Source organism: Gymnogyps californianus, chromosome 8 (assembly GCF_018139145.2).
Source record: "Gymnogyps californianus isolate 813 chromosome 8, ASM1813914v2, whole genome shotgun sequence".
In the NCBI taxonomy this organism is placed as follows: Eukaryota; Metazoa; Chordata; class Aves; order Accipitriformes; family Cathartidae; genus Gymnogyps; species Gymnogyps californianus.
In genome coordinates this window covers 20,038,267-20,065,264 of record NC_059478.1, presented here as the reverse complement: position 1 = coordinate 20,065,264, position 26,998 = coordinate 20,038,267, and the positions used below count along the sequence as shown (strand labels likewise).

General features: G+C 43.7%; 1 protein-coding gene across 1 annotated transcript in view; it reads right to left on the bottom strand.

Annotated features, from left to right (window-relative positions):
• The window catches only part of DDAH1 (dimethylarginine dimethylaminohydrolase 1), a 64,008-nt gene continuing 37,010 nt past the window's right edge, over positions 1-26,998 (bottom strand). The window contains exons 2-6 of the mRNA XM_050901134.1: positions 20,485-20,584; positions 19,253-19,326; positions 17,962-18,081; positions 5,029-5,172; positions 1-4,590 (exon numbers count right to left, since the gene is read on the bottom strand). Of these exons, the coding sequence (XP_050757091.1) occupies positions 4,474-4,590; positions 5,029-5,172; positions 17,962-18,081; positions 19,253-19,326; positions 20,485-20,584 (555 nt within the window). The 3' untranslated portion in view covers positions 1-4,473. The remainder of the gene's footprint in view (positions 4,591-5,028; positions 5,173-17,961; positions 18,082-19,252; positions 19,327-20,484; positions 20,585-26,998) is intronic.

Here is a 26,998-nt window from a genome sequence, read left to right as displayed (position 1 = left end):
CACAGTACAACTGACACTTTATTCCTTCGTGATGGGGATATATAGTATTGGAACTGCAAGAGTCACAAAAAAAAGTGCAAACCTCTATTAGAACAGATTATGGAATGTATTGATGTTTTTGGCACAAAAAGGGGGGAACTATATACTGCAACAAGATTAAGTTTAATGAAATGTAACACTTCTGTGTTCAGTAGTCATATTTGTGCACTGCAGAACAATACAATGTAAAACAGTGACTAACACGATTCACATGCAACTCTATACAAGTTACATCATACATCCAGTTAAAACTTTTCTGAAAATACATGTGAGGTCCAATGATACTTTGTTCACAATCACTTAACAAATACCATTCTTTAAGCAGTCTTATCTTTTCAGCTTCCTTATTGATAAAAGCAAAAATAGAGAATCTGAAATAGTAAATTATTTTCCCCAAATGTTTCCATGTGAATGTTGATGTTTTCTATCACAGTAATTTGGCTCTGACTTCATTGATATAATGTATAAGAAGCTGAATGAAATCAAAAGCTCATTTTTTTTTCATATTTCATCCCTAATTTGCTGTGAACAAACAGCATTCTGTGCAGTGACTTTTTGCTTTTAAAACTGGACATAGTGTTGCCTGTGAGCTCTGTACCTATCACATGGAAATCACCAAAAAAATCAGAGCATAGCTTCATACAGTGGCATCTATTTAAGACTGAAAAGGAGTATATTAGCATTGAAAAGACAAAAATGCAGAAATGGAAGAATTCAAGTTTATCTTATAAGGTACAGTATGCATTCACATTTTCATTGTGGAGAGAGACACTGTATTCACATTCTGGTGAAGAAACCAACCCACATATCACAGCTCTCCCTAAACTCTTAGCAAAGATAACATCCATGAAAAATCTATAATGCACATTGTAGCTCTCTGATTTGAACTGAGCTAAACTGATTGCTCAAAGGAAAAAAAAAAAAAAAACCTTTGATGAGTAATTCAAGCCCCATCGCTGAGCTATTAACCACAAGAACTTCTGCACTGGCCTGCTATGTCATATAGCCTGACAGTTGTTATCAAGTGTTTTATGTGGGCAGCTAGTGTTCAGTGTCTTATCTCCTTTTTTGGTTTGGGATTTTGTTTTATTATTTATATTAATCAAGGATGATTATTTATATCAGGCATCTGAGAAATCTTCTGGTGACAAGATGTACAGGATGCCCATTAGATGCATATGTATCACAGCAGAAATGTCCTCGCAACTGAATTCTTCGTTCGGGCCAGCAAACAGCAAGAACAAGAAGCATTTGGCATGATTTTAGTTCTTAGTACCATACTGCAAATGCACAAACTGAAGTGCTCTTAATGCTTTTGCTTTATAATGCCAGAATAAAGAATAACGATAAAAGCGGAGAGGTGAGGGCAATCCCACTAACCAGCTTAGGTAACTTTTGGCATCAGGCTAAGATGTAATTTAAAGCATCTACGTTAGGAGGCTATGATAGCTACTGAGACCAACAGAGAGAAAGCAGGTGTGATTCAGAGCACCTAAATTCTGTGCCTGAAGTTAGACAGTTTGAATACAACTTGAAATCATCACCTGAGGGAATTCAGTCCCTCAGCCACTCCCTTGCTCTTTCTGTATACCAAAATGCAGCCTTGAAGCCAAGGAAATCTAAATGGCAATAGATGAAAGACCAACCTCTCTGTCAACACAGATGTTTCTCAGCTCTGAGATCCCAACTCCCCCTCTCTCTCCCTTGGGGAGCCAGGGGAATTCATTGTCACCTATTCTATTGCTTTCAGGGACACAAAATAACAACCATGTCCACCACAAATGTTTCTCTTTTCTGGAGTAATCCTAAAGAAGAGTCACCCTTGTCACCCTCTGGATCTATAGCTCCTGTTGACAGTCATCGTTCCAGCTCGAGAGAAGTCGCTCAGAGCCAAAGTGGACCCCTCAGTTTCTCCTCCCTCCTGGCACCTGCTCAAGGAGGGAGTGAGTTTAGGATAGTCCACTGTGGGCTGGGATACTTTGGAGTGAACAGTGAAGAGGGAGGAGTACAGAAAAAGAAGACTCAAGCAGGAGAACTGAGGCAAGAGAAGGCAAAATCACTTGGGGTTAAAAGAGAAAAGTGCTCATCGTGCCATAAACTAGAAGTGAGAGTCTGAGGGAGAGAGAGAGACAGGTGAAAGGTGAGGGGGGGACGGGACCAACAGAAAGTTTGAGAGAGAAATTGAATAGAAATCCCACAGCCTAATGCTGTCCCAGTGTAGCTAGATGCTCGGGCTCCCTAGCGAGAGGAGGGAAGAGGGACTGAAGGACATGGATGGGGGCCAGGCCCCAGGAGGTGCACGGACAGGTCAGGGGGATTCTGTTCTGGCTTTGTACGACAGCTCCCATGGCTGCATACATTTTTAAACAGAGTACAGTTTGCCTCTAGAAGGTCACAGTTAAATACTGCAGGGTTACTTTTTGGCACAAAATCTTTGTTCAATGTCAGGTCATTTTAAAATGCAAGATGCTTTATCAGAGATTTAAAAAGCACCAAGGGAAGGTAGAAAAAGACATTCCCCACTACAATGTTTACATCCTTAGAGCCTGATCACCTGGGTCAGGCTTAAATGATGGCGCATGGGAATGGAGGAGACAAAGGGGAAATGTTAGGAGAACCCTTTGGGACAGCATACAGCCATAAAAACAGCACTTGCCATTTGGCTGGCTAAAGACTTCCTTTGGAACATACTGTCTTTTCACATACATTATATTCGCTTGTCATTGCTCTCTCCCTCGTGATACCTCGTGTCATCACAACATACAGTGTGCCCACAAAGCATCAGATGTATTCTGGTAGCTGCCAGGAGGTTTCCTTCTCATTAGCCACTGAGATGAAGTGAGAGATATGCTGAGGAGTACCCACGGATATGAGTACTTGTGTTTCCTCCCTTATGACTGCACAAAAAAGCACGCAGGTTTCCAAAGGATATCCAAGTGTGCGCTCGGTTAATACTGTTTGCATTCCTGCAGACCACCTTGCCTGAGCCCCCCCTCCTCGCTTCCAACTGTACTTTAGCAACACTCCACAAGTGGTTCAGGAAAGGCGGAGGAGATGTCTAGGAAGTTGATAACATGTTCAGACTATTTGTCAGTCTCTGGAGAGTTCCCACTACTGCCTCTGTTTGGGAATTTCTCCATCCTTAGTTTACAAATGATTTAACAAGAAGCATGTGAATACAATGGGGTATGCTTCACTTTACTGTGATGAAAAAAAAGTATGACTCAGTGGGTAAACATGTTGTGGAATTTGCTACAAAAATTATATTTGTTTTAACTGAATACCACAGTAAATATTCATGCAATTAAAAAAAAAATAAGATGGTTATTGTTCCAAGGAAAACAGCCCCAAGGGCAGATAAAGTACAAATGCCAATCTTTCAGGAAAAAATAGCTTCCCTTATTCATGAGCATAATCCAGGAATAGCTGTCCTTCAACTCCTTCTATCACCCTTTTCTTTTGAATTTTGCCAGTAAGTGGCCTCCAAAAGAGGAGAAAACAGAAAGGAGAGACAGAAAAAAATTTTAAAAGTAAACAAAAAGAATTTAAACCCCCCATATTTTAGATTACTTTTGTAGGTTTAACTTTTCCAAAAGCATCTCAGTCTTTCATTTTTGTGGTCCGGGTGCTCCATGGGATCTGGCCTTTTTAAAAACTCCTATTCTCAGCAAATTGAAAGTCACGGCACTAGCAGCAAACTGGAACCTGAACTTGCAGGACAGATCTTGTGTGGCTGCACTACTCCCTCTTTTTCTGTCATTCAGGTTTCCCAGGCATACGTTGCCCTTGAACGCTCCCGTCGGAGGAAGCTTTTTCCAAATTTGCTACCTGGCATCTGAAACTGATTCCAGCCACAACTCTGCCCAGCAGCAGCAACGTGATATGGCCGAGACAGCGAGCACAGTCCATTGCTCACTGTTCCAGCTACTATACGGAAAGCTTCCCTACCACACAAGATACCAAGTTCATGAGCCCGCTGAGTTTTCTTCAGTCCCCCTGATATCTTGCATCACTGAAAGTAAAGAGGACCGAGAAAGGAAAAAGATGCAGAGCAAGGAAGCAAGAGAAAAAAAGACAGAAGGGAACAGTGTCAAGACAGAGGTGCTTGACACGTTGAGAATTAGTTGGTTTTCATAAAATTTTCACACAGATATGTTAAATCACTAAAGCTAGGGGTTAGCCATTATAATTGTCTTCCGCTAGCCCATGAGACTAACATACTTCAAGTTATGTGCCCCCCAACAAACCGTACATCCACCTTAAATACCATCTGCAAGGACATAATAAAAATACACAAAGCAAAAGATTTGTAAACAAGGGTTAGTAGCACAGTGGTACAGTAGATTGTCAATAAAAACAATAAAAGTGTGGATACAGATTCGTCTACCTTGTGTGTAACATTATTGCCAGTTACAAGGGAGGGACTCTGTAAACTCATAATTCTGAAGTTTTGTTAATAAGCACAGAGCAACAGGTGAGTGCCCCATCTACTTTCTCCAGTTCTGTGGTGGCTATTGGGATCAGCATGTGGTCCTTCAGTTTTTCAAATACCTGTTTAGGAAAGAAAACAGAACAGAAATCATTACACTTTATGCCTCTCTATTTTCCCTCTTCTCTAAGTATCTACAGAATGAACAGGCATGGATTTATCAGCGGGTGCTAAGCCGTCTTGTCATTTGTAATCAACACTAACATTTACAGTGTACGTGGCCTTCTGGCTATGGGATTCACACACATCAATACTGCAGTGAGGGGAACTGTTGCTTCGTCCAGTTATGCAGAAGAAGCACCAGGGGCACAAGAGACAAAGTAATTACATCAGTAGTGGAGATGAGAACAAAGCCCAGGCCTCCCACCTTTCGCCATCTGATATTTCCTTGACAGGATACAACAGCCCATTCTGGAAAGCACCCGATTTCAATTCCCACCGACTTCCCCGTGAGGCCGGGATGCTGGGGGTCTCCCAGGCACCCTCAGTGCGGCGCTCACCTTTGCACTCTCCGGGTACTCCTCGGGGGCTCGGTGCAGCAGGACGTGGCCTTTGCTGGGAATGTTTAAGTAGATGCAGTTTGCTGCAGCATCGTCAGGCACCGTCAGCTTGTCGTAGCGGTGGTCGCTCATCTGTTGCATGGTCTGCCAGTAGACACAAAGCACAGCTATTTAGACCAAACACATTAGCAGCCCCAAACAAATGGGAGAACAGAGCCTTCAAAAAATATCTAATTGTGATTGCCAAGTCAGCCAAGGGCCATTTTGGTATGCAGCAAGTAAGGAGATCTCTTTTCATCTCTGCCCTTCAAGGAAGAATCTACTAACCCTAACTGAAATGAGCAGTAGAAAACCTTTGTGAAATGGTTCCTGCAAGCAGCAGGATTAAGCAGGGCACTCAGTAAGCATCCTCCGTGGGGTCTTTTCCTCAAGGAATGTGCATTGAGTATGCAAAACTCCTGCTCACATTGATGGAAACTATAGGTGCTCAGCACCTTCAAAGAAAGCAGCCATCATTCAATATTTATAAAATGAGTGTGAATTAAACACAAACAGGATAGGAATAGTTCCCAGCCTGGATATCAGCCCAATCTTAATTCTTTTCAAGGACCTCCTTTCTGCTTTCCAAGCAGTTACTCTTTCACTAAGCACCTGTGCTGGGGAGCGAGAAGGCACGTCTGCACTAATCCTCGTTCCCAAGGGGACAACACAATAACCTCCTCAGAACAGTAGAGCTGGTGGGTTTCAGAGGTTTGGTTTGTAAATATAGGGCTCATACACAAATTTAGATCCTGGCTGGAATTTCAGAGACGGAGACTCAGCACACGAGAAGCCTGAGATCCCATGTTTTGGATCAGGCTCAGCTTTTTAATAAAGATGGGAAAAGCCTGGAGACAAGACGCCTGACTCCCCATTGTACCGTTCCAGCTTTACATCAGCTTCACCCTGACAGAGACCGAGAATAACACAGAAGTGAACAAAGCTCAAAGTCAAAAACTTTGGTCCTACCAAAAGCCTAAGCAAATGCAAGTGTTGCAGTTTCTCTCCTAGACCCCGGATGTTCCCACGTACATTGCAAAGATGCAAACAGAAAGAAAAGGCTTTTTTTCAGCTTTAAAATACTCACACTAATATTATCTCAAAAATAAACTGGTATTCTCTTACCAAAATTTTTCAACTAAATTCCCTTCTCAGGGAAACCCCACAGATTTACATTGCATAGCAGAGAGCAGACTTTAACTTCAGGCACAATTAAGTTTATCATTACATTATCTGCAAAGTCATTCATTGGTACTACTTCTCATTCATAAAAAAAATACTGTATAGAACTGAATTATGACAAGGATCTACAACATACTGGGAAGCAACAAAGCAACTCACGCTTGCACACACCTATAGTAAGTAATTGCTTTATCGGTCTGGATAAATTTTTCACGTTGTAGCCCGAGTCATCCACATCCCGCAGAGAACATGAAACTCACAACGAAGAATGCCATGCATTCTTGAGGAAGTGTTATCAGATTGTCATTTCTTGTTCTTTCTGAAGTTATGAAACTCTCCCGAGTTCCCAAGGTCACATCTACCTCCATAAAAGGTTAATGTGTTTTTCTGTGGAAAAATCCTTGCACCTTTACTTCACCGGATGCATTTTTATTACCGTGCTTACCATGGTTGACTTCCCTATTTATAATTTTGTTTCTGTTATGTTGCCAAGACGTATTTTATTATGCTTTCCTTGATGTTGCAGACATCTAGCAGCAGGTGACATGCCTGCACCCAGTGCAACTCTTCTCCCTGGTAATCAGAGCCAGCAGACTTGTTCTCTACCTGCAGCTTCTCTTTTCTTCCCTACATAATCTTTAAGTCTCTATTAAAGAAACATATTTATTAAATCTGCACTAAAATACACATATCAGTAGAGGAAAAGCCACCACGCCTGGATTTCACTCAGCTCCCAAACTGTTGTGCTTTCTCCAGTCCTTGTTGGAAATAGAATCCCGGTATTGTAGGTTTTCTGTAGGAACAGCTCATTCATCAGAAATATATTGTGAATCACTGTGAAACATTTCCATATGAAATTACGAATGAATTCTTAAGCAGAAGGGTACAGACACATCTCCCATTCATTTGCTTCTGCAAAATGCTGAAGTGAGAACAGCAGCAGCAAGCAGAAATGAAGAACAAGTGGCAGGGCTCTAGCTGTGCCTCAGGAACCAGCTTCAAGGAGCCTGGGAGATGATGGTGAGGGCACAGTAGGAAGATTGTTTTCAAGATTAAAAAGCACAGAAGTGGTGGCTGAATTCATTCAGAAACAAATGAGAAAAAATGAGTGGGAAAGTGAAATGAAGCAGCACAGGAGTTTGAGTACATAGCTGCGACAGTGGGAATCGGATCTCAGCTAGCTCGAACAACACAGCAAGAAAGCATTTATTAGTAACTGGAGGTTTGACAATACAAGATTAGTCTCTTCCTCGGCTCTCAAGATAAGAAGGAAATCATATTTGAAAGCTTTCAACACTGTTACAACTATGCCTGCATGTTGAAGTAAAATTTCAAAAACCACTTTCCTGAGAGAGCACCCAGGCAGTAACACCCCAAACCTGCCCCATAGGGAGGCTCTGGATGCAGCAGAAATGCACCGATACGACACAATCAGGTTATTTTAAAGACCCACGGGGTTTTCCATATTTGTATTATGTAAAGTCATTGAGCACATATGCTTGGCCAGATAGGACTCCAGGGCAGATAAAGACAAAAGCAAGGTCCTTTGGTTGTATTTTCTATCGGATACACACCAAAAATATATATTTTTTTGGAAATGACAAGTTTACAAAGACTACAGCGCTCGCACAGTGCATTTGCGGAGGGCTGGCTTTCTGCCCACAAACGTCGTACGACCAGCTCCGTTAAGGGCCAGGCATTTCCCGCATGCCTAGTTTTTCTGGGAATTTTCTTCAGCCTGAAGAGAGTAATTTTCATTGCACATTCTCTCAGCCCTTAGTCATGCTTTCCTTATGTTGAAGTCATTCGCATAGCCCAAAATGCCTTTTCTATAGTTTTTTTACAGTGTGTCCTCAGACAACTGAGGTAATGGATAAGCTAAATAATCCTAAATATGAAGCAGCATTATGCATGAAGGAAAAATGTGTATGCGTTTAGGGCCTATTATTACTGACTGAGTTAAGACGACCAGATGCACTTTTAAAACAGGCCGCGCCTAGTTACAGATTTTCCCCCTCCATGAGGAGGGCCCCAGTCGGAGCCCTGCTGCCATCCGGGACCTACTCACATCCACACTGCTGCGGGACAGACAGTGACCAAACCCACCACACCTCCAATGCGTCTTTATCTCCAACACCCCACAAGCAAAACCAAACATACAGTGAACGTTCCTCTTGCTAACATGGTAATGAACACTGCACTTAAAAATGCGCGTGTCATGTTGACAGAGCAGAAGCACAGATTTTCAGGGTCTGATTTTTGTTTTGATTAGCCCCTGCTCCCCTGGCCCCCAACATTTAAAAGAAAAATCAAACCTAAGCCCAAGTCAAATGCATGTAACCCCACACCCACAGGATCATTCCCTCACCAGATTTCAGCTACGCTTTCCTAAATCCTTCAAGTCATGGTATTCTTAACAGAAAACTATTCACTTAAAACTATTTAAGATATTTTTTCCATCCCATCTCTCTTCCTTCTTTCCAAGCACATTAAAGTTTGGCCTGTTTTACACTGATGCTTAAGTAACATTTGGCCTGGGGTACAGAGAAAATTGGAATAGTTTAATCCAAGAGACTGGAATTTGTGAGAAAAGATAAAGCTACATCAAGATTTTGGCTACAACGATGAAAATGAAGTATTTTTGTGGTGCAGGGCAACTAACACTGATGAGAAGAATAACTCAGCAGTATGCAGCCACATGCCCCCTGGTTGGCCAGGAGTTTGGAAGGACAGCACGCTTCTCTTCTGCTTGGAGGAAGGACCACTTGTCTGGGAACAACGTCAGGCTTGTGCCCTTACACTCTGAAGGCAAAACATGAGGACAGGCACCTGGCCAGTACATTGCCATCTGGAGGGAGGACTGAGAAAGGTAAATTATTGCTTGCTACCTGGAAAATACTGCTGATTACCAAACCTGCCATTTTTTAATGCTTGCAGAACCTGGAAGAGCTTCTTTTTTAGTGCTGTATGATGGGGGTCTCCAGCCCCACATGAGAGGTGATGATATCCCACTTCTGGATCCCAAGACAGGGACTGGAGGCGACTGAGATTTGGTGTGTGGATCCTGGGAACCTCAACTCATCAGCTGTCATACAGAGCGATACCGTCTACAGCACTGCCCCAGGAGTCTGTCCAGTTCACTTTTGAACCTCTAGCAAGTTAGCTTTAGAGTTCAGACACATACTGTGTGAGGAAGCATTTCTCTTCCTTTCTTTTTTGAAGTTGTGCCTTGCCTTCAGAGCTCCCTTGGTTCTTGACTGGAAGAGCCAGTGAACAATTGATCCCTGGTCACCTTTTCCACATCATTCCTGATTTTATAGGCACCTATGATCCCATCTTAGTTGTCTCTTTTTCAGGTTATAGTCATAGCTTGCTTAATTTGTCTCCTTAGGCAAGCTGTTCCAGGTATCCGTCCATCCTTATTGCACTTCTCTGAATCTTTCCAGTTCTACTCTACCTTTTTTGGAACGAAAGGATCGTGCATGCAAAGTGCACACAACAGCCAACATGCAGATGCACCACAGCTTTAATCAGTGGCATAATGATGTTCTCCATTTGGTTTTTAGCTGAGCTGGCCATTTCAACAAGCCCAGGATCTTATTTCTGTGGTAATGATCAGTCAGAGCACATTATTTCGTATGTGATGTTCACATTGTTATTCTCCCTGTCCCTGCTGCACATCACTTCACACTTATCTACACTGAATTTCATTCATTGTTTTATTGCCCTGTCTCTGTCTATTAAGTTCCTTCCTTGCTTCTTCATATTCGGAGAAACAATTGGCACTGGAGAGAGAAAACAGCAGCCTTAGGGTTCAACACAAGAAAGCGCAGGACAGAGTGGGGCTGGCAAACTATGCCATAGTGCTATGTGCCTGGGTGTGGGGACTCAGCCTGCCATACAAACCATGCTACTCAACAGCTTCTCAAAGTTTCCTTGAAATGCAGCAGTGCCAACAGTGACCATAAACAGCTGGCCAGGCTGACCAGAGGGCACAGTAGAGCAGAGCTGGAAAAGCCAGTGATCTTGCTTGAATGTCAAGATCTATCAGAAGTCTCACTCCCAAAATGCAGACAGGCGGGAGAGACAACAGCGGGGTAGACTCAGTGGGAAGGGGACAAGACAGCCACTTTGAGCAGCATAAATCACAGCAGAATGATCTAAGGCTTCTTGTCAGGTACCGAAAAGTCTGCTAGAGATATAGGATAGCATAGACTCTATGGATGCAAACTGCATTCAAGATCTGTTTGAAACTAGCAATGCCCAGGTCTGCCATGGTCAATATGCCAAATTTCTTAGTCCATACACAGCCAGAGTGTTACTTTAATTTCCACCTACCACCCACGCTCTCAGCAGCTGGGCTTTGGGCTTTTTGTCCCTGCTGCACCCTCTCAGTCACATTTTCCAGAAGGCAAAGTTCTTTAAGCAACCTCTCCCACGCTGCTCCTCGGCTTTTCCTGGCGCAGGACACCTTTTGCATCACCGCAGATGTGACGGGTACCACGTGCCGTTCACATGCACACCTGTGCTGCTCTGCCCCTCTGAACCACCTTGCGTCACAGCCACGCTGTCACCTGCCTGCAAGCTCTGCCCAAGGACTGCTGCAAAGAGAAACCACGACCTGAGGAGGGGAAAAGGAAGCTGCTTACATGTGTTGGTGCTTTCAGTCAAGAAGGCGAGAGGATGAACATCCTGTGTTTTGGAACAGGAACTAAGGGAGAGAATAGTCAAAGGAAAAAAAGAAGCAAAAGAATAGAAACATGAGTCCCCATTTACGCAAGTCAAATGACATCTTCTCAGTCAGCCTCTGACCCAGATCCTGTGGCTGACAGCCTTACTGGTGACGACAAATATGTATTGAAAGGGACACTTCCCTCGCCCTTTAAAAAAAATAAAACAGAATAGACTAATACAACAGTCTCTATTCTATAAATACATACTTTTGAGTCTGTATCTTCCAAAAGACTAGATTCTTCTGCATATAGGCAAACTGAACAGCACTGACACTCAGTTAAGCACAGTATGTTTATTACAACATCTAACTTTAAAAGACACTGCCTTTTCCAAGTAGCAGGTCATCTGGTGCTCAGTGAAGACCTGTGTCCTCTGAGATGCTGTACAGCTCTAATTCATAGAGTAATGGAAAATCAGAAGGAGCTAAAGGAAAGTGCATAGAATTTTATAAATTGACTAATTTTCCTATCTATAAGGCTGAGAGCAGCAAAGTCTAATTTTTAATTTTTATTTTTACAGGCAAGTTATCAATTGTTCTCTGGATTTCACTAACCTTTCTTTGTTGCTGCATTACAGAATAGTCAGCTTTCGTCTGCACTTTCTGCTAATTCCCTATCTGATGTCATCCTCTTTGGGTTATTAATATTAGTAATCATTTCCACAGCAACCCATTGTGATATCATAAATAGAGAATTATGACTTCATGTGGGGAATAAGCAGAGGCACAAATGATGAATTCTTAAGGAGGAATAGATAATGTTTTCATGCAAACTTGCACATTACTAGAAAAGACAGACACTATACAGATAATAGGAAGAGCAGATTTAGCTGAGCCTTTTCGTGCTGCCCGGGGGTATGGGCTGCTTTCTAAGAACACCAGATAGATGAAGTTTTCCCTTAGGTGCCCGTGCTGGTGCCCTGCTTCTGTGGCAGAGCTGGGAACCCCTCAGCTTTATGCAGGCACTATAATCCTGCCCTCATGCAGGGAAACAGTACTCAACTTTTTAAAGCTGGCATACTGCAGAGACTTCAGTTATACAAGATGGAATAAGAACAAAAGGCATTTAATCACAGGAATGGAGGCAACTGCCAGTGCTAGAAAAACTCCTTGTGCCCAAGTCTTTAAAAGCACTGCTCTGATCATAGCTTTGGATACAGACCAAGGGCCTAGTTGCCCAAAAGAGACTCCTTTCTATTTTATCCTTAAGACGTGGTTTCGATAAGCCTCCCTTGACCTCTGTCAAAACAGCTCCATTTGCAATAGCATCCTTCAAGGAATAATTTAGGGGATGAATAAGTAGCTCCAACTCCCAACAGAAGATATTGAATGGGAGAGTCAAGAACAAGGCACAGCAATCATGTCCAACCTTTTATCGAAAGCGGGGAAAAAGAAAGGTATTTGCTGAAGTCATGGTATCGCACTATCGTACATATTCCGATACACTCCTGACCATAATGAAATCCCATCGACTAAGGAGGTCGGAGCCTGGGATACCAAGGACTAGGTCAGAAGTGCAGATGTCACCACCGCTCTGGGTCCTGCTGGGGCAGGTCTGTCCAGGGGACACGAGGGGTTACAAGCTCAGCTGCGTTACCTGCTCTGCCTCGCCCCCTGCCTGGCAATGCCACTCAGCCCTGACATCTGCCTTGGCCACGCTGCCTCTGTATCCGTTCCTCTGAAGTGACCAACTAAAATCCCAGATGTTTCACATGCAACTCCATTATCCCAGATCGCGGAGGGAATACCCCAGACACAGCTGGCCACAGGGATTAAGCCCAGGCCATATGGTGGGATGAGTGCTCTCCACATTGCAGCCCTCACCCCTAGGCACAATGCTGGGTTCCCTACCGTCCTTCCAGGTCCCCTGCTCCCTTCTGAGACCCATCAGCAATCACCAGGCACTCGGCATTACCCCTAAGCAGCAGGTTCACACCAAGGCTTTCTCTACCAGTCCTGTGGGGAGACCCTGGGGCTAGTCCTTTGGAGAGTGCCCAACATCACAGCCTACCCAAAGACCAACCTCATTTCCCAATGGGTGAGAGAACAACTTCATTCGCAGGCACTTGCTACAAACAGAAAACATACTGCTTGCAAGGAAATAGCTGAGATTGCCAAAGCTGGGAACAACATGTGTAACCCTCAGATCCTTTGGGATTGCTACCGAGTTATCCAAAGGGTGGCAGAGAATGGTTTGACCATAGACAAAGCTGCTTAAACCAAGGACTGTGTCCACCATCATCTGCTGCTGTCCAAGTCTTCACTCATCACAGGAAGCGGAGGGGATTTGTGGTCTGTACCGACCAACACAAACAGCCAAAGGACAGAAACACAGCTTTTCAGGATTTAGTACAGAAAGGAGCATGTAACAGATGCTGTGTCACAGTTCCCATTGTCATCTTGCCTAACGTTTGCCTTTGCTGCTGGAACCTGAACTGGATTACGTTCCGGGCCAGTTCGTGCTCTTCTGCTGTCCCAGCAACACCCCAGGGCTGTGTCCCTCATTGTGGAAAAAGTGGTGCAGAGCGTTCGCCTGCAGCACTGCCCCGTCACCTCCCTGCGCCAGGGCCAGCACTGTCACAGCCTGAATTCGTCCTCATTCATGCTCACAGTAAAGGTCAGCGACTCCAGCAGTGCAGGATCAGAGCCCAAAGGTGACTTGTTTGGAGGAAATCCTGGCCTCACTGAGGGAACCGAAAAATAATCCCAGGCTTTACTGGCTCAGCAGCCATGGCCAATGTTCAACTATGGAATTACATGTACGGAATTATGAACAGGTTTAACTGCAAGAAGGAATTAAATGCATGCTGAGAACAGCAGAGGGAAGTTAAAGTTTCAGATGTGATAGCCACTACAGGCCGCAGTACTTTCTGCAGTTAATTTGTCTCTCTCTTTCACCCAGTTGCCTCAAGTGCCACTTTTCAGCTGCAGCCCAAATAAATATTCTATACTTGCCAGAGCCTGAAGAGGATTTCATGGTTAAAACGCCACTTCTGATTTATTATCTGCTTCTAGCATGTGCTCTATAATCCTAAATGCTGTGCACTCATTTCCTAGCTCACTTGCAGTGCTTTACATTACACACACCACACTAAACTCATGATCAATTGCACTCTGCCATATGTGAGCACCAGATGCAATTTCTTTTTCTATTTTTAAAGTATTGTAAGGATACATGAGTTGCACCAGTAAGAACAATCAAGAAAAATGTCTCTCAAAAAGGACTGCTGGTAGGAAGATAAATCCTATTTTAAATATAAAATGTTAGCATAGCATGACATAGCAGTTCACTTGTTGCCTAAAAAGACACACTACAGAATGAAAACAACTCAACTACCAGAGATGGTTAAAGACAGCTTAATCATCTTGCTTGTACGACTGCATTTCCAGACATGAAAAATGGCAACAACAAAGGAGAGGTTTAAAATAACAAGCTATCACAATAAAGGAGTGGCATGCTGGGCTGTGCCAGGCAAATGACTCGGTAGAAGCTCAGGGGACCGTACTGCCACACAGACTGCGATGGGTAATGAGAGAAGCAGCTCACAGCACTGCTATAGCTCAGTCGATCTGGTGAAATCCAGGGAGCAGCTTTTAATTCGGAGTATCAGTGCCTCACAGAGATCCTCTTGCAATTGCATTTCCACAAGACTGCAAGAAGCTGGTTACCAACTGAAATTTTTTTGTGAGGCAAGTGAACAAACACAAAGAAATCACTGAGGTCAAAAAGCAAGAATTCAAGTCTTAGAGGAAGCTAGTGATAAGCAGCACTGCCAGCTCTGTCATTTCCGAGATGGATGCTTTACCCATTTGTTTTCCAATAATTTCTCTGAAGAGATTTCGACTCCTGGAGGAACAGCTAGAGGTTCTCCAGGATGAGAGTGGAGTTGGATCCAATACACTGAGCAAGAAACACACTCTGGGTAGCTTCATATGTTGCTCTGACTGCAATGTGGTTGCCTGATGTAACCTGTCAGCTCGCTAGGAGCAGGGGAAGGGCACATGCTATGGCACAAAACCGCTGCTCCAGCCCAGAGTCCCTAACCTCAGCTGGCGGGGTGTGAGCAAACACGACCGTCACACACATGCAAACATGCTGCTAAACGTCCAATGCAGGGAAACACACTGAAAACTGACACAGTTGATTTATTTTTTAAAAGACCAACAATCAAAAACTACTAGATTATCTTGTTAATTACCATCATCTTTTAAAAATGTATCTGCTTTTTACTGTACCTTGATTAATGCTGGTATTTACTTGACAGCTAGTTACCAGCAACATTTAATCAGCTTATCCAAAAAATATTTTTGGCTACAATAGCTAAATTGATGCACTGCAACACGATTAGCCGAGCTGTGCAAAAGGCTTTAATCAAACTGATGAGTTCTCAGATTAGTCCTGGCTCAAGTTCAAATTGCAGCTCTGAGCAACCAGTATTGTACTTGAATTTTGCTCATGTTTATAAACACTCTATACAAGTGTAGGGATGTCTGGATATCTGCAAACTTCTTCAGGCTGCTGCTCACGATGCATTTTGAGTTTGAGCCTGAATATTTGTGATAGTGCATATTTCACAGGGAAAGATGCAGGGCACTTTCCATCCCAGACTAAATCAATCTCACAGCATCAGGAACATCAGACCTTTACAACCAAAACCATTTGTCATAAGATTCTCAGGGGAAAAGACATGGGTGATAAGCTGGGAATGCACTCCCAGAGTTTCACGTAGTGATTTCTAATGAGAGAGTAACTTTAACAGCTTGTTCAAATGAATGAGCAAACTTAAAGCCACTCCAAACTATGTGGGAAGTCAAGGGACCATCCTGTTGTTTAAGAGCTCCCCTAAGCTCATGCAGAGCAATCAGGCTGCTGTCCTATTCCCTTAATTGCTGCCAGGCTGTAAGTCTAAGCCAGCCACAACTGCACTTTCCCGGCCCCCATAATTCAATCCATGTCCAGCAGGGAAGATTCTGAGATTTGAAATGTTGGTTTTATCTTAGCTGAGGACTGAGACATTTTAAATCTTGAACTGTCACAAGATAAAAAAGAAAAAAAACCCCCACCAAATCTCTGCCAAGCTCTGACGGTAAAAATGATACTGCTGGGAAATGAAAAGTCCTAGGATTATGCCCATGAGGAAAATGTATAAGATCTGAAAAGCAAATGTGCAATGAAATATCACAGCATGGCAGTAAGGACAAGAAGTCTCTCGGGCCTCCATCTTGCAAATATTTAAGGATGTTTTAAAGTAATAAATATCACTAGCTTAATGAAGCCGAGGAGGTGTACAAGACATGCAGGACAGGTTCCTAAGCTCTTTGGGGGCCAAGGATGTTGATTTCAGAGTCACATACTATTTCTGTTGTAAATGTTCTGCCTGGCACGGATTCAGATCAGTAGCCTTGGGCACCAATAGCGGTGCTGTTCTTAAAAATAATTCATGCTTTAGAATGAGGGCAAGAGATACAAGTCAGGCTGCATAAGTTGTATTTAAACTGAGCAGATTTCAGAGAGCTTTCTCATTAGAACAGCAGAGCTATCTCCACCCCTCCTCATTTATTACAAGGGACACACAGCTGGCTTCCTCCATGCATTAGTGATGATGTTGCATCAAGGAGGCTTCTGCAAAGCCAAAGAGCAAAGCCTGCACTTAGGTTCTTATTTATTGGCAAAAGAATCAGTATAATCATAAGCTGAAAATTTAGGACTTGCTGCCATCACTGAAAAGTAAATTTTGGTTTAACCTTTGAAGGTAAGTCCCAATAAAAATGCATAAGACACTTAGCTGTAACACTTTCAGACATGCTCTGGCTTACCTGCATCTCAAACCAAACTATGCAGGATGGTAGGTCCTAATTTATCAAGGGGGTCAAACTCCCTCAAGCTTCACTTCAGGTTAAGGCTCAGTTGCACTTTGCTGTTTTGGTGCCCTAGCCAAAGTTTCTGCTGCAAAGCATCAGTGCCTGCAGCTGCGCTACCGTGCAGGAGCAGAGATGCTGATCTCTCAGGTGAGCTGTCTCATTGCCTATATGCATAATGAGATTCAGGGCTTCAGGTGCCTCTGTGCCCACATCTCTGAAAAAGCTTAGTTTGGTAGATTTGCTCTGAACACACCCAGCAGGCAGGAAAGTCACTGAGCCCTTTGCAAACCACAGCAGCAATAAACATTTCCCATGGAGGATGATGGTGGTAGTACAGCATTGACCTGCTACACAATGGATTACTGGTTTGCAAGTCTGCCAGTGAAGGGAGACCCAGATTCACAAGGCCCCTTAGCCCGAGGGTTCAAACCCACACCTCCCCCTTTAAAGGAAAATGGTCAGAGACTCAAATTATCAGCCAGGCTGGGGTGAGACTACTCCCCCTTCTTTCTGTCGAAGTCATGCTGTTATGAGACCCTCATGGGACCAGAGAGGAAAAAGCACGACCAGGAAGGAACTTGACTTTGCAGCCAGGTGATGGAGGAAGGAGGGATGGGGAGTCCTGGACTCTAGTCCCTGCAGTTGGAGTTACTTACTGATTTTATCCAGAAAGTCTACACGAAAAATGTGTACACAAGTCACCTTCGCAACAGGACCCCTCTCCCTCCTTCTTCATGCCAAAACTTTTACTTCCCCTCTGGCAATTTTAAAAGCCACATTTCCTCATGGCAACACCTGAAGTAAATATCTCCACTGCTCTGATGATATCTCCTTCCTCCCTCCTATCACCAAATTATCACCTTTTCAGTCAACAAAACTGTAAGTAATAACCTGTATAATCCATTTATTTCCTGAGGATAGCTAAAGCTAAATTAACATCACTATTCTCTTGCCTGATACAAACACTCTTTATGGTTTGCACATACAGGAGACCCTGAGATGTACTGATTTCCTCTTTCATTGATCTATATCTGTTCTAAAATTCCAGCATCTTTGAGCAGAGGCTAAAAACAAAAAAAACAAGTTTGTGGTTTAGAAAATTTTCTTATGTGCTTTACCTTGAGGGCTTTCTGTGCAGCTTCACTTGATCCGATAGCAATCAAGTTTGGTCCAGCCATGCTGCAAAAGCTCTTCAGATGCAAAGAATCATGAACAGGGACTGTGGAGACAGCATAATCCTGTATGGGAGCAAAGAATGGTTGCCATAAATATTTTTAAATTGTCCTAGTTCCATAATTAATTTTACTCTCTGCAAATTAACAACAGCAACATATCCCAGGGCACAGTGTCAACTGTTTGTGTGTGACATACCCCTCTAGACCAGGTTGTCTGGTCTGGTGCACTGGATTAAAATCCAGAACATGTTTCAAATATTACTATTGTTGCAACTGTAAAGAAATACATTAAAATGCATAATTAATCAGTATGTACATAAAACCTCTCCGGGGACCAGCAATAAGAACACATTGCTGATACATAAGAACATTAAGAACATGAGTGTTGATATGCTCTCAAATAATGTCGTGGTTTAACCCCAGCCGGCAGCTAAGCACCACGCAGCCGCTCGCTCACTGCCCCCCCACCCCTGGGATGGGGGAGAGAATCAGGAAAAAAAAAACTCGTGAGTTGAGATAAAGACAGTTTAATAGGACAGAAAGGAATGAAAAACAATGATAATGATAATAATAATAATAATATGACAATAGCAATACTAAAAGAATTAAACTATACAAAGCAAGTGGTGCACAATGCAATTGCTCACCACTCGTTGACCGATGCCCAGTTAGTTCCCGAGCCGCGATCCCCCTCCCAGTTAACTCCCCCCAGTTTATATACTGGGCATGATGTCATATGGTATGGAATAGCTCTTTGGCCAGTTTGGGTCAGCTGTCCTGATGGTGTCCCCTCCCAGCTTCTTGTGCCCCTCCAGCCTTCTTGCTGGCTGGGCACGAGAAGCTGAAAAATCCTTGACTTAGTATAAACACTACTTAGCAACAACTAAAAACATCAGTGTGTTATCAACATTCTTTTCCTACTAAATCCAAAACACAGCACTATACCAGCTACTAGGAAGAAAATTAACTCTGTCCTAGCCGAAACCAGGACATAATAATAGCCTCCCACTACCCAAGTTAGTTTTATGCAGCGATCTCACATTTCAGATCCAGCTTCAGCTTCTGTCACTTTACAGGATGCTCAAACCTTTTCAGTAACTTGTACTTTTTTTTTTTTTTTAATAAGTCCTAAATAAAGCACTTGAGTATGACAGATGCCTTGGCCAGTATAATTTTTAAACTGGTTCAGTGGATGATAGCTTATATTTCCTGTGGCATGAATGAACCTACAAACCTTGAATGTGTCAGCCAGAATTTCTGCACCACGTTGATTTGTCCGCCTGGAAAGACCCACAAAAAATTCTCTGCCTGGAATGAAAAAGTGAAGGGCAAAACAATTACAGCATTTTTTTTTTAAGCCATCCAAAAAAAATCACCACATCAGCTCCTTCATTGGAACATACACATTTTAAAAACAGACCAGCTTTAGAGACATTCTGAAGCAATCTTTCATGGATATCATTTTCTATCTTTCTTTTCTCAAGTTGAGTAGTAAAACTAAAAATTCAGCATAGAAGAATGCAACCTGCAATTGCGAGCTGATAATTTAAAGCAATTATCTTTTTCCAGAAGACCCATTTCACCAGAAGCATAAATAGCTTCCTCTTCTAAAGCTCTGCAATGGTCATTGAGTCAGGAAAGAGAACAGCTGGGCTGGATTAGTACAGCACTGATTGACCATTTCCCTCTCCCTCTGAGATTTCCTCTGATCTCAAAGGTAGCTCTGCAGCCGCCGGCATCCTCCAGCTCCAGAGGAAATCAGTGCTGGATCTGCACTGCCTTAGAAAGGCCTCTCTTCCCGGTCTGCCTCTTTGGAGACCCTTCTTTCCCCTTGGTGAACTAAGGCAAGCAGCCACTCTACTGTGATGCTGATCAAAATAAACAGGCTCATTCAGCACAGGCAAGCGTGCACGCAGCCGATGTGACAAATGCCTAATAGGTTTACTGACATAAAAAACACAGTCAGTATCTTCATCTTTGAAGTCAACCATGCATATAAGTTGTCTAGCACATGACATCTGGCAGGCAACTCTACCACTTTCTCCATAAACTAAAAATGTATTCTTTGCATTTGATTCATTGAACTAGTGACAATTGTCTGCATCAAGCTTTTACAAGTACTGAAAATGAGTCTGGTGAACATAGCTGCTTGTAATAAGAAATATGAAACAACTGGAGGCAGTTGACTACTGAAAGCATTTTTCTTATTGGCACTTTACAAGCTAAAATAAAATTTGTACGCACAGTGCTGCTCTTTGTACTGTGTGTACTGCTACTTCATTTATTCAGGCATTAGGCAGGACATCGAGGGTTGCATTGAAAATTCATCTCAGCTACCTTCGTGACATTTAGTAAACAACTGATTTAACAAACCGCACAAACAACATTTTATTATGCAGATGACAGACAACATGCAGTCTTCGAGGCAGGCAGAATATGTAAACAGCAAATTCACTACCACTATACCTGTAAATAAGACGTCTCCACCATCCAAGGTTGCATTTTCATCTACCATCTCTACTATATTGAGGTTGAGACTTTCTAGTACTCTCTTCATGGCTTCAACCTGTTTAAAAGAAAGTTGTTTAGAATATACTGTATCATTGAAAAACTTAAAAAAAACTACCCGAAATACATATCGTTAATAAGAATTAACGTGCCTTTAGCAAGACGGATGGCAGGTTCTTTGTGCTCCTGCCCATCGCAGTTCCCCAATTCTCTCCAGATGCCTTTGTGGTCTGGAGGGGATGGGGTGGCAAGCGGCAGTGATCAGGCTCTTGCCTTTGCACGAGAACCATGCAGCATCCAGGGGAGACAGATGAGGGGTCCAAAACACATGTTAATTTCAGACCCTCTGCACAGTAATATCCTCTCTTGCAAATCCTATCCCTTGGATTTGAGCAGGAAAAAGCACCAGCAGAGTAAGTGACATTCTCTCCTTCCGCACTGCTCAGACGCAAGACACGGCTCTGCCAGCCACAGAGGTGGCAGCTCTACCCCAAGCCCCTCTTCAGTCAGGGGCAAAAAAAAAAAAAAAAAAAAACCCCAAATCAGTAAATGTTCATTTTCTTTATAGTTTTGCAACTTTACTGAACACTAGTTCTCCTTGCATTTTTCAGCTACCTTGCTACAGAATTACAAGACCTTTCAGGTCTATATGTTGCGCAGCTGGCTGCTTGCCACGGAGAGCCGCACACGTGGCAGGGAGCCTGGGGCTGCCAAGCCCATTTCCTGCTGAAAGGAGCTCATGACAGGAGTGGGGAACGCAGCTTCAGTAGGTTTCCTCTTTCCCAGTGAGGGCTGCTGAGGATGCCTAGAGCAGAACCTGTTTCTATAGAGGCTCACGTCACCAGCTGTCCATAAGAGGGGCTAACGCTCGCTATGTTCAAGCACCATCATCTTGGTGCCTTGTAAGCCAAAAGAAGCACCTACACGCAACCAACCGCTCACTGAAAGCTTACGGCTACAGCTTGCAGAATGTCAATATAAATATGAGCTCATCCACAGAAACCCATGAACCTGATGCCACACACCAGCATCTTTGTGTTCGGTGAAACCTCCTCACCATGGTTAACCAGAGGTGCCCAGCAAGCATTAATGAACGTGGAAGACGCAATGAAGACCTGTTAGACAGCTCTGATTTCTGCATGTCCCACAGGTCATTTATCTATTTAATGTGATAAATTAAGCATTTCTAGAAGAAACACAGGAAGCTGAAGCAGGTATACTACTTGTCTTCCAGCACCATATACCAACAGAAGCAACTCTAGCAGCCCTACTCTTGGGCTCTGCCAAACCATACCTCTCACGGCAGAGAGAGGAGACATGATTGTGACTAGTCCTTCACCCTCACTGCAGCAGCCTCAGAGCAATAGTAGCACATGCTTTGGCTGTCGTATCTTCCCAAGAGCAGTGCTGGCTTCAGGGAATAAGGGAGGAGGCAGACGTGATCCACCTAAGCCCCCTTTTCCTGCTCATTTTCTATGACTTGGCTATGTGGCATTTGTGAGTGATCCCATTAACCCCAAAGCCCAGGCCCAAAAGGCAAGAGCAGGTCTCCATGGGCTGCCAGGACAGGTGACGTAGGTCTAAGGGATACACTGGGGGCATCATGTTATCAAAGACTGATCTGCTCTCTGGAGGTTCCTCTTTCTCTCTAGCACGTCCTCACTCTCCAGTCACTTTACAGAAAAAACCTTGGACAAGCACACTGTTAAAGTAGGTGCCTGTGCTGGTTTTGGCTGGGATAGAGTTAATTTTCTTCATAGTAGGTACTATGGGGCTATGTTTTGGATTTGTGCTGAAAACAGTGTTGATAACACAGGGATGTTTTCCCTATTGCTGAGCAGTGCTTACACACAGTCAAGGCCTTTGCCGCTTCTCACACCACCCCACCAGGGAGCACAAGCTGGGGGTGCACAAGAAGTTGGGAGGGGACACAGCCGGGACAGCTGACCCCAACTGACCAAAGGGATATTCCATACCATAGGATGTCATGCTCAGCATAGAAAGCTGGGGGAAGAAGGGGGGGGGGGGATGTTCGGAGTGATGGCATTTTGTCTTCCCAAGTAACAGTTACCCATGATGGAGCCCTGCTTTCCTGGAGATGGCTGAACACCTGCCTGCCGATGGGAAGTGGTGAATGAATTCCTTGTTTTGCTCTGCTTGCTTGTGCAGCTTTTGCTTTACCTACTAAACTGTCTTCATCTCAGCCTGTGAGTTTTCTCACTTTTAGTCTTCCAATTCTCTCCCCTATCCCAGCAGGGGGGAGTGAGTGAGCAGCTGTGTGGTGCTTAGTTGCCAGCTGGGGTTAAACCACAACAGTCCCTCAGTTTAAAGTTGAACAGGACAAAGACAGGTCTTGGGCCACCTGGAGAACACTGATGGGTTATGCTGCAAAGCAGAACTGTACCCAGGAGCTTCCCGAGATCAAGGGACTCATCCTCCCCACACAAAATCCCATCTAAGGCTTTGGCACACAGACTGGAGCGAGCCTGCAGCACGGCCTTTACAACTGTTAACGCTTCTTTTTGCTCCTCTGTCTTTCACTTGATGATAAAATGTCTTCAGGCTGAAACCTGGCACTCAAGAGTCTCCAAGCTTAGTAGTAAGGCTTCATCTTTCTTAGTCTTGTTGCTCTATCTCCAGTGATCTTTAAAATCAGGTTTATAAGGAGGACTAGACCCATGTGGTATTTTAAAAATAAATGGGAAACAGCTGAGTTAATATTGGAAAACTGACTGTTGTACAAACACAGCAACATTTCGTAACATCCGTGTGCTGATAGCCGAATGATTCCTTTTGCCTGTGAAGCCCAGTGGTTTTTACTGTGCAAGTGCTACGTGCTTAATAGCCATAAGACCCCAAAGAAGAAAACAATTGCTTAATATGGAGTAATGGAGTTGCGGCATTATGTAAGAATGTTCCCAATCCAAGAATACATAGACTCACTGTTTTGTGCCGACATGAAGCAGACAAACTCACAACTGGGACACCCTGACACACGAATACACCAGCCATAGGCAGTTGGAATAAATAAATATATCCATCAGATGGGGTTAAGGCAGAAGGCCAAACCGCAGGAAAAAACAGGATCACCCAGCCTGCTGAGTGGTCACCTGTCTCCAGTTCATCCACCACCTCCAGCAGCTCCCAAAACCAAAACACCAAGAAGAGAAAGCCCTTTCAGGAGGCATGCTGCTGATCAGGTGCTCCCAGAAGAAGCTGGCTGGGCTTGCAGAGGAAGCCAAGCCAGCAGCTGCCCTCGCCGAGCACCTGCTCCCCACGCCACTCCTGTCCTCCTCCATGATACCACGTCCCCACCAGTCTGGAGCATCAGCAGAGCTGCAGATGTTACTGTGGCAGAGGACCACCCTACCCGCTTTCTGTGCGGAGAGCCAAAAGCAAAAGCCTCTCTGGACCACAGAAGAACACCTGAGAGAGTAAAGAGGTGTAAAACCTGGGCAGCCCGCAGAGAAGACATGAAGGTACCTCATGTGTTACAAGGCTGCCTGCAGACCTAACGGGGCCAGGAACAGTGCAACAAGCATCACAAGCAAGCTAGGCACACTGGCTGGAAAATTGTGTCTGTTAATGGCTTAATAAAATTAACAGTCAGAAGGAGGCAGATCATTGAGGGGAGAAGAAAAGCAGCATGCATCTGGGCTATGTGTGGGAGGTTGGGGGGTACAAGACCCCGAAGGTGGATCTGCCTGTGAGAACATGTACCTGCAACCAGAGCAAACAAGCACCAGTCACTGAGGCAGCTGTGGGCTCCCTCTATCAGGTGGGAAACCTACTTTTTACCTGAGCATTGCAACCATGCAAAATGCTTGCACCGTCCTGAGAAGCAACTCCAATGCAGTCAGCAAAGGTGCTGCAGAGCTTCCCGGGGAGAGGCAGACAGAGAGGCAGCAGCACTTCACATCCCTGGGCCAGAATAGCCAATTAATAACACACTAGAGTACCAATTAAGTAAAGTGCCTAGCTAATGAGAATAGTGGAAGGTAGATGCTGACTTTGGATTTGTGATTTGAGTCATATGTATGTTTTAATCACCAGCTGCTGGTTACCATTTAACCACCAGGCTACATCAGAGATGCCTTGAATTAATTGTTTATTTAATTTACAAGGGTTGATGCAGCTGTAGCACAGACATTAGGGAAAGTTATCAGAACTAGAAGTTGTCCAAAATCACAGAAAACTAGTTTAATTTGCTTCGTGATTGTTCCAGGCTTTGAAGATATTTATAAGATGCTCAAGATGTTTTTCCCCAACAGTTGAGCTCATTTTAGCTTACGAAACCAAATTTAAATAAATAAAATGACTGCCTTATAAATAGCTGGATCTTTTTCCATGATGGCTGTTAATGGATTCAAGTCTACAGTTCAATGTTTTAATTGGAAAGTGCTGTTCACACATCTGGTGACATATGCTAGGATTATCTTTCAATATCCATTGCTTGTGTAAAATAGAAGTCTTAAGTTACTGTTTGTTTTCTGAGGGCAACACCAGGAACCGCATTCAGTAGAAGCAGAAATGAAAAAAGGAGCACAAACTGAGATGGAGAAGATCAGAGGGAAGACTTGACACTATTAAAAAGGCAACTGGAAAAAAAGAACTTGTAAATACAGGATTCCGCAAAAACAAACCCAAAAATGAATAGCCCATCTGCTTTTGCATATAGCCGAGTTTCCTGCACAGGGGATAGCACAGACTCGCATCACCCCCACCACATCATCTTTAAAGCCATCCCGCAGCAGTCCTGAGTAGGGTCTCTAATGTAGCACGTCCACAGTACACGTTTGACACACAGCCATCTTGGAAACAGTGTACTGCATCATCCAGAGTTTGGGTTAGCATGTGGTAAAGTCCACGCAAGCAGCTTGAGTCTGTATCTCATCATTGCAAAAGGGAATCAATAACTTGGCTCCATCCTTAAGCCCTCCCACATCAGGAAGGCTTGTGTCACTTTCCAATGGAGCTCCTACCCCAAAGAGAAAACAAGATACAATCTCTAGCTAAGGAGGGACAAGTGATTGTTTTCCTCAAGTAAGAAGTTAAAAATAGGGATGCAGCAAAGGGGTTTGATTTTACAAAGCCCTCTATCCTCCCCAAACAACTGATATCCATTTTTCTGAAGTGTGGAGTCTTAACACATACTAGTGAGATTTTATAATGAATGAAATACTAGTTCACAGAGCTAGCTTTGATGTATGAACAAATAACCACCTCTTGCTTTTTCTTCCAGGAGATAACTGAAAAAAGGTGGATGGAGAAAGTCCTCTGTGAAGCCACAGTTACACAGGAGACACCAGTAAAATACACAAAGTATTTGGACATGACCTGATTACAAGCATATTCACTATATGAAGATGACTTACTGCTTGCTTTTTTTGTAAGTAGCCAAGAGGAAAAGTCACCTTCCCTCACTTTATCTCCTTTATTTGAAAACTAAAATCCCAGGTAGTCAGAATTGTAGCACAAAGAAAACACTCATCGATATCCTTTAAGATTTCTGTATCGTATTATCTCAGGTCAGCTTAAGGGTAGTAACATGATATTGGGTTTTATTGTACATGTACCCATTAGTACATCGGTTGAGTGTTAAAGCTTGTATGCTTTGTGTAGTGATTTTTTTTCTAATAAGCACATTCCTGGTGTGAGACAGGATGTGTCTAATCCATAGCACAGCTGATTGAGAGACAATGGACTCCAGCCAGCTCAGCTCTGTTTCAAGGAAAGAGGACAATAACTGCATTTGACATTTATAAGAATCTAATTTCCTCGTGCCTTAAAAACGGAGCTCATTACCCTCCAGACTGGTGCCTTCCACCAATTACTGTAACTGATGTACGGTGATTTTTTCTTCTCTATATTAGTATTTGATGCAGTCTAAACGGAGGCTGCTTCCTAAATTATTTACTGGTCTTCTGTGCACTAACCATGTTATGGGATTTACGTTATTGACAGTGAGAAGGAAATTATCTTTTCAAAAGACAGTGGAAACAGCGAAATGATTTTGTGAGCCACAGGCTCACCCCTGCCAAGAGCAGGGCAGCTTTTCCCCCAGGGTGCCAGGGCTGGGTGGCAGGGCCACAGACAAAGCACCACTGAGGCTCCCAAATGCCCCATGGGCAGGGACACAGCTGGGGCTCCACAGAAGTTGTGGATGGTACCAAATTAGGCATCCCCTAATGACTGCAATTACCCATCCACCTTCACCTCCGAGCTCTTGGTGAAAGGGGGAAGAGGTCTGCAGACCTGTTTCGAATAAAAGGATGCAGAGAGATTTGCAGAGCAGAAGACCATCCAATGAGCCAGAGTTTAAATGAGGTTTCTAAACCAGCAGAGCTCAGCCCTCAGTGCTAACAGCTCGGTTCTCTGGAGACCGACCGCAGCCCTAACAAAAAGGACGCTCAGCCCAAGACACCACCACACTGTCTCCTGAAATTTTACATCCACCATCAATTTCTGCAGC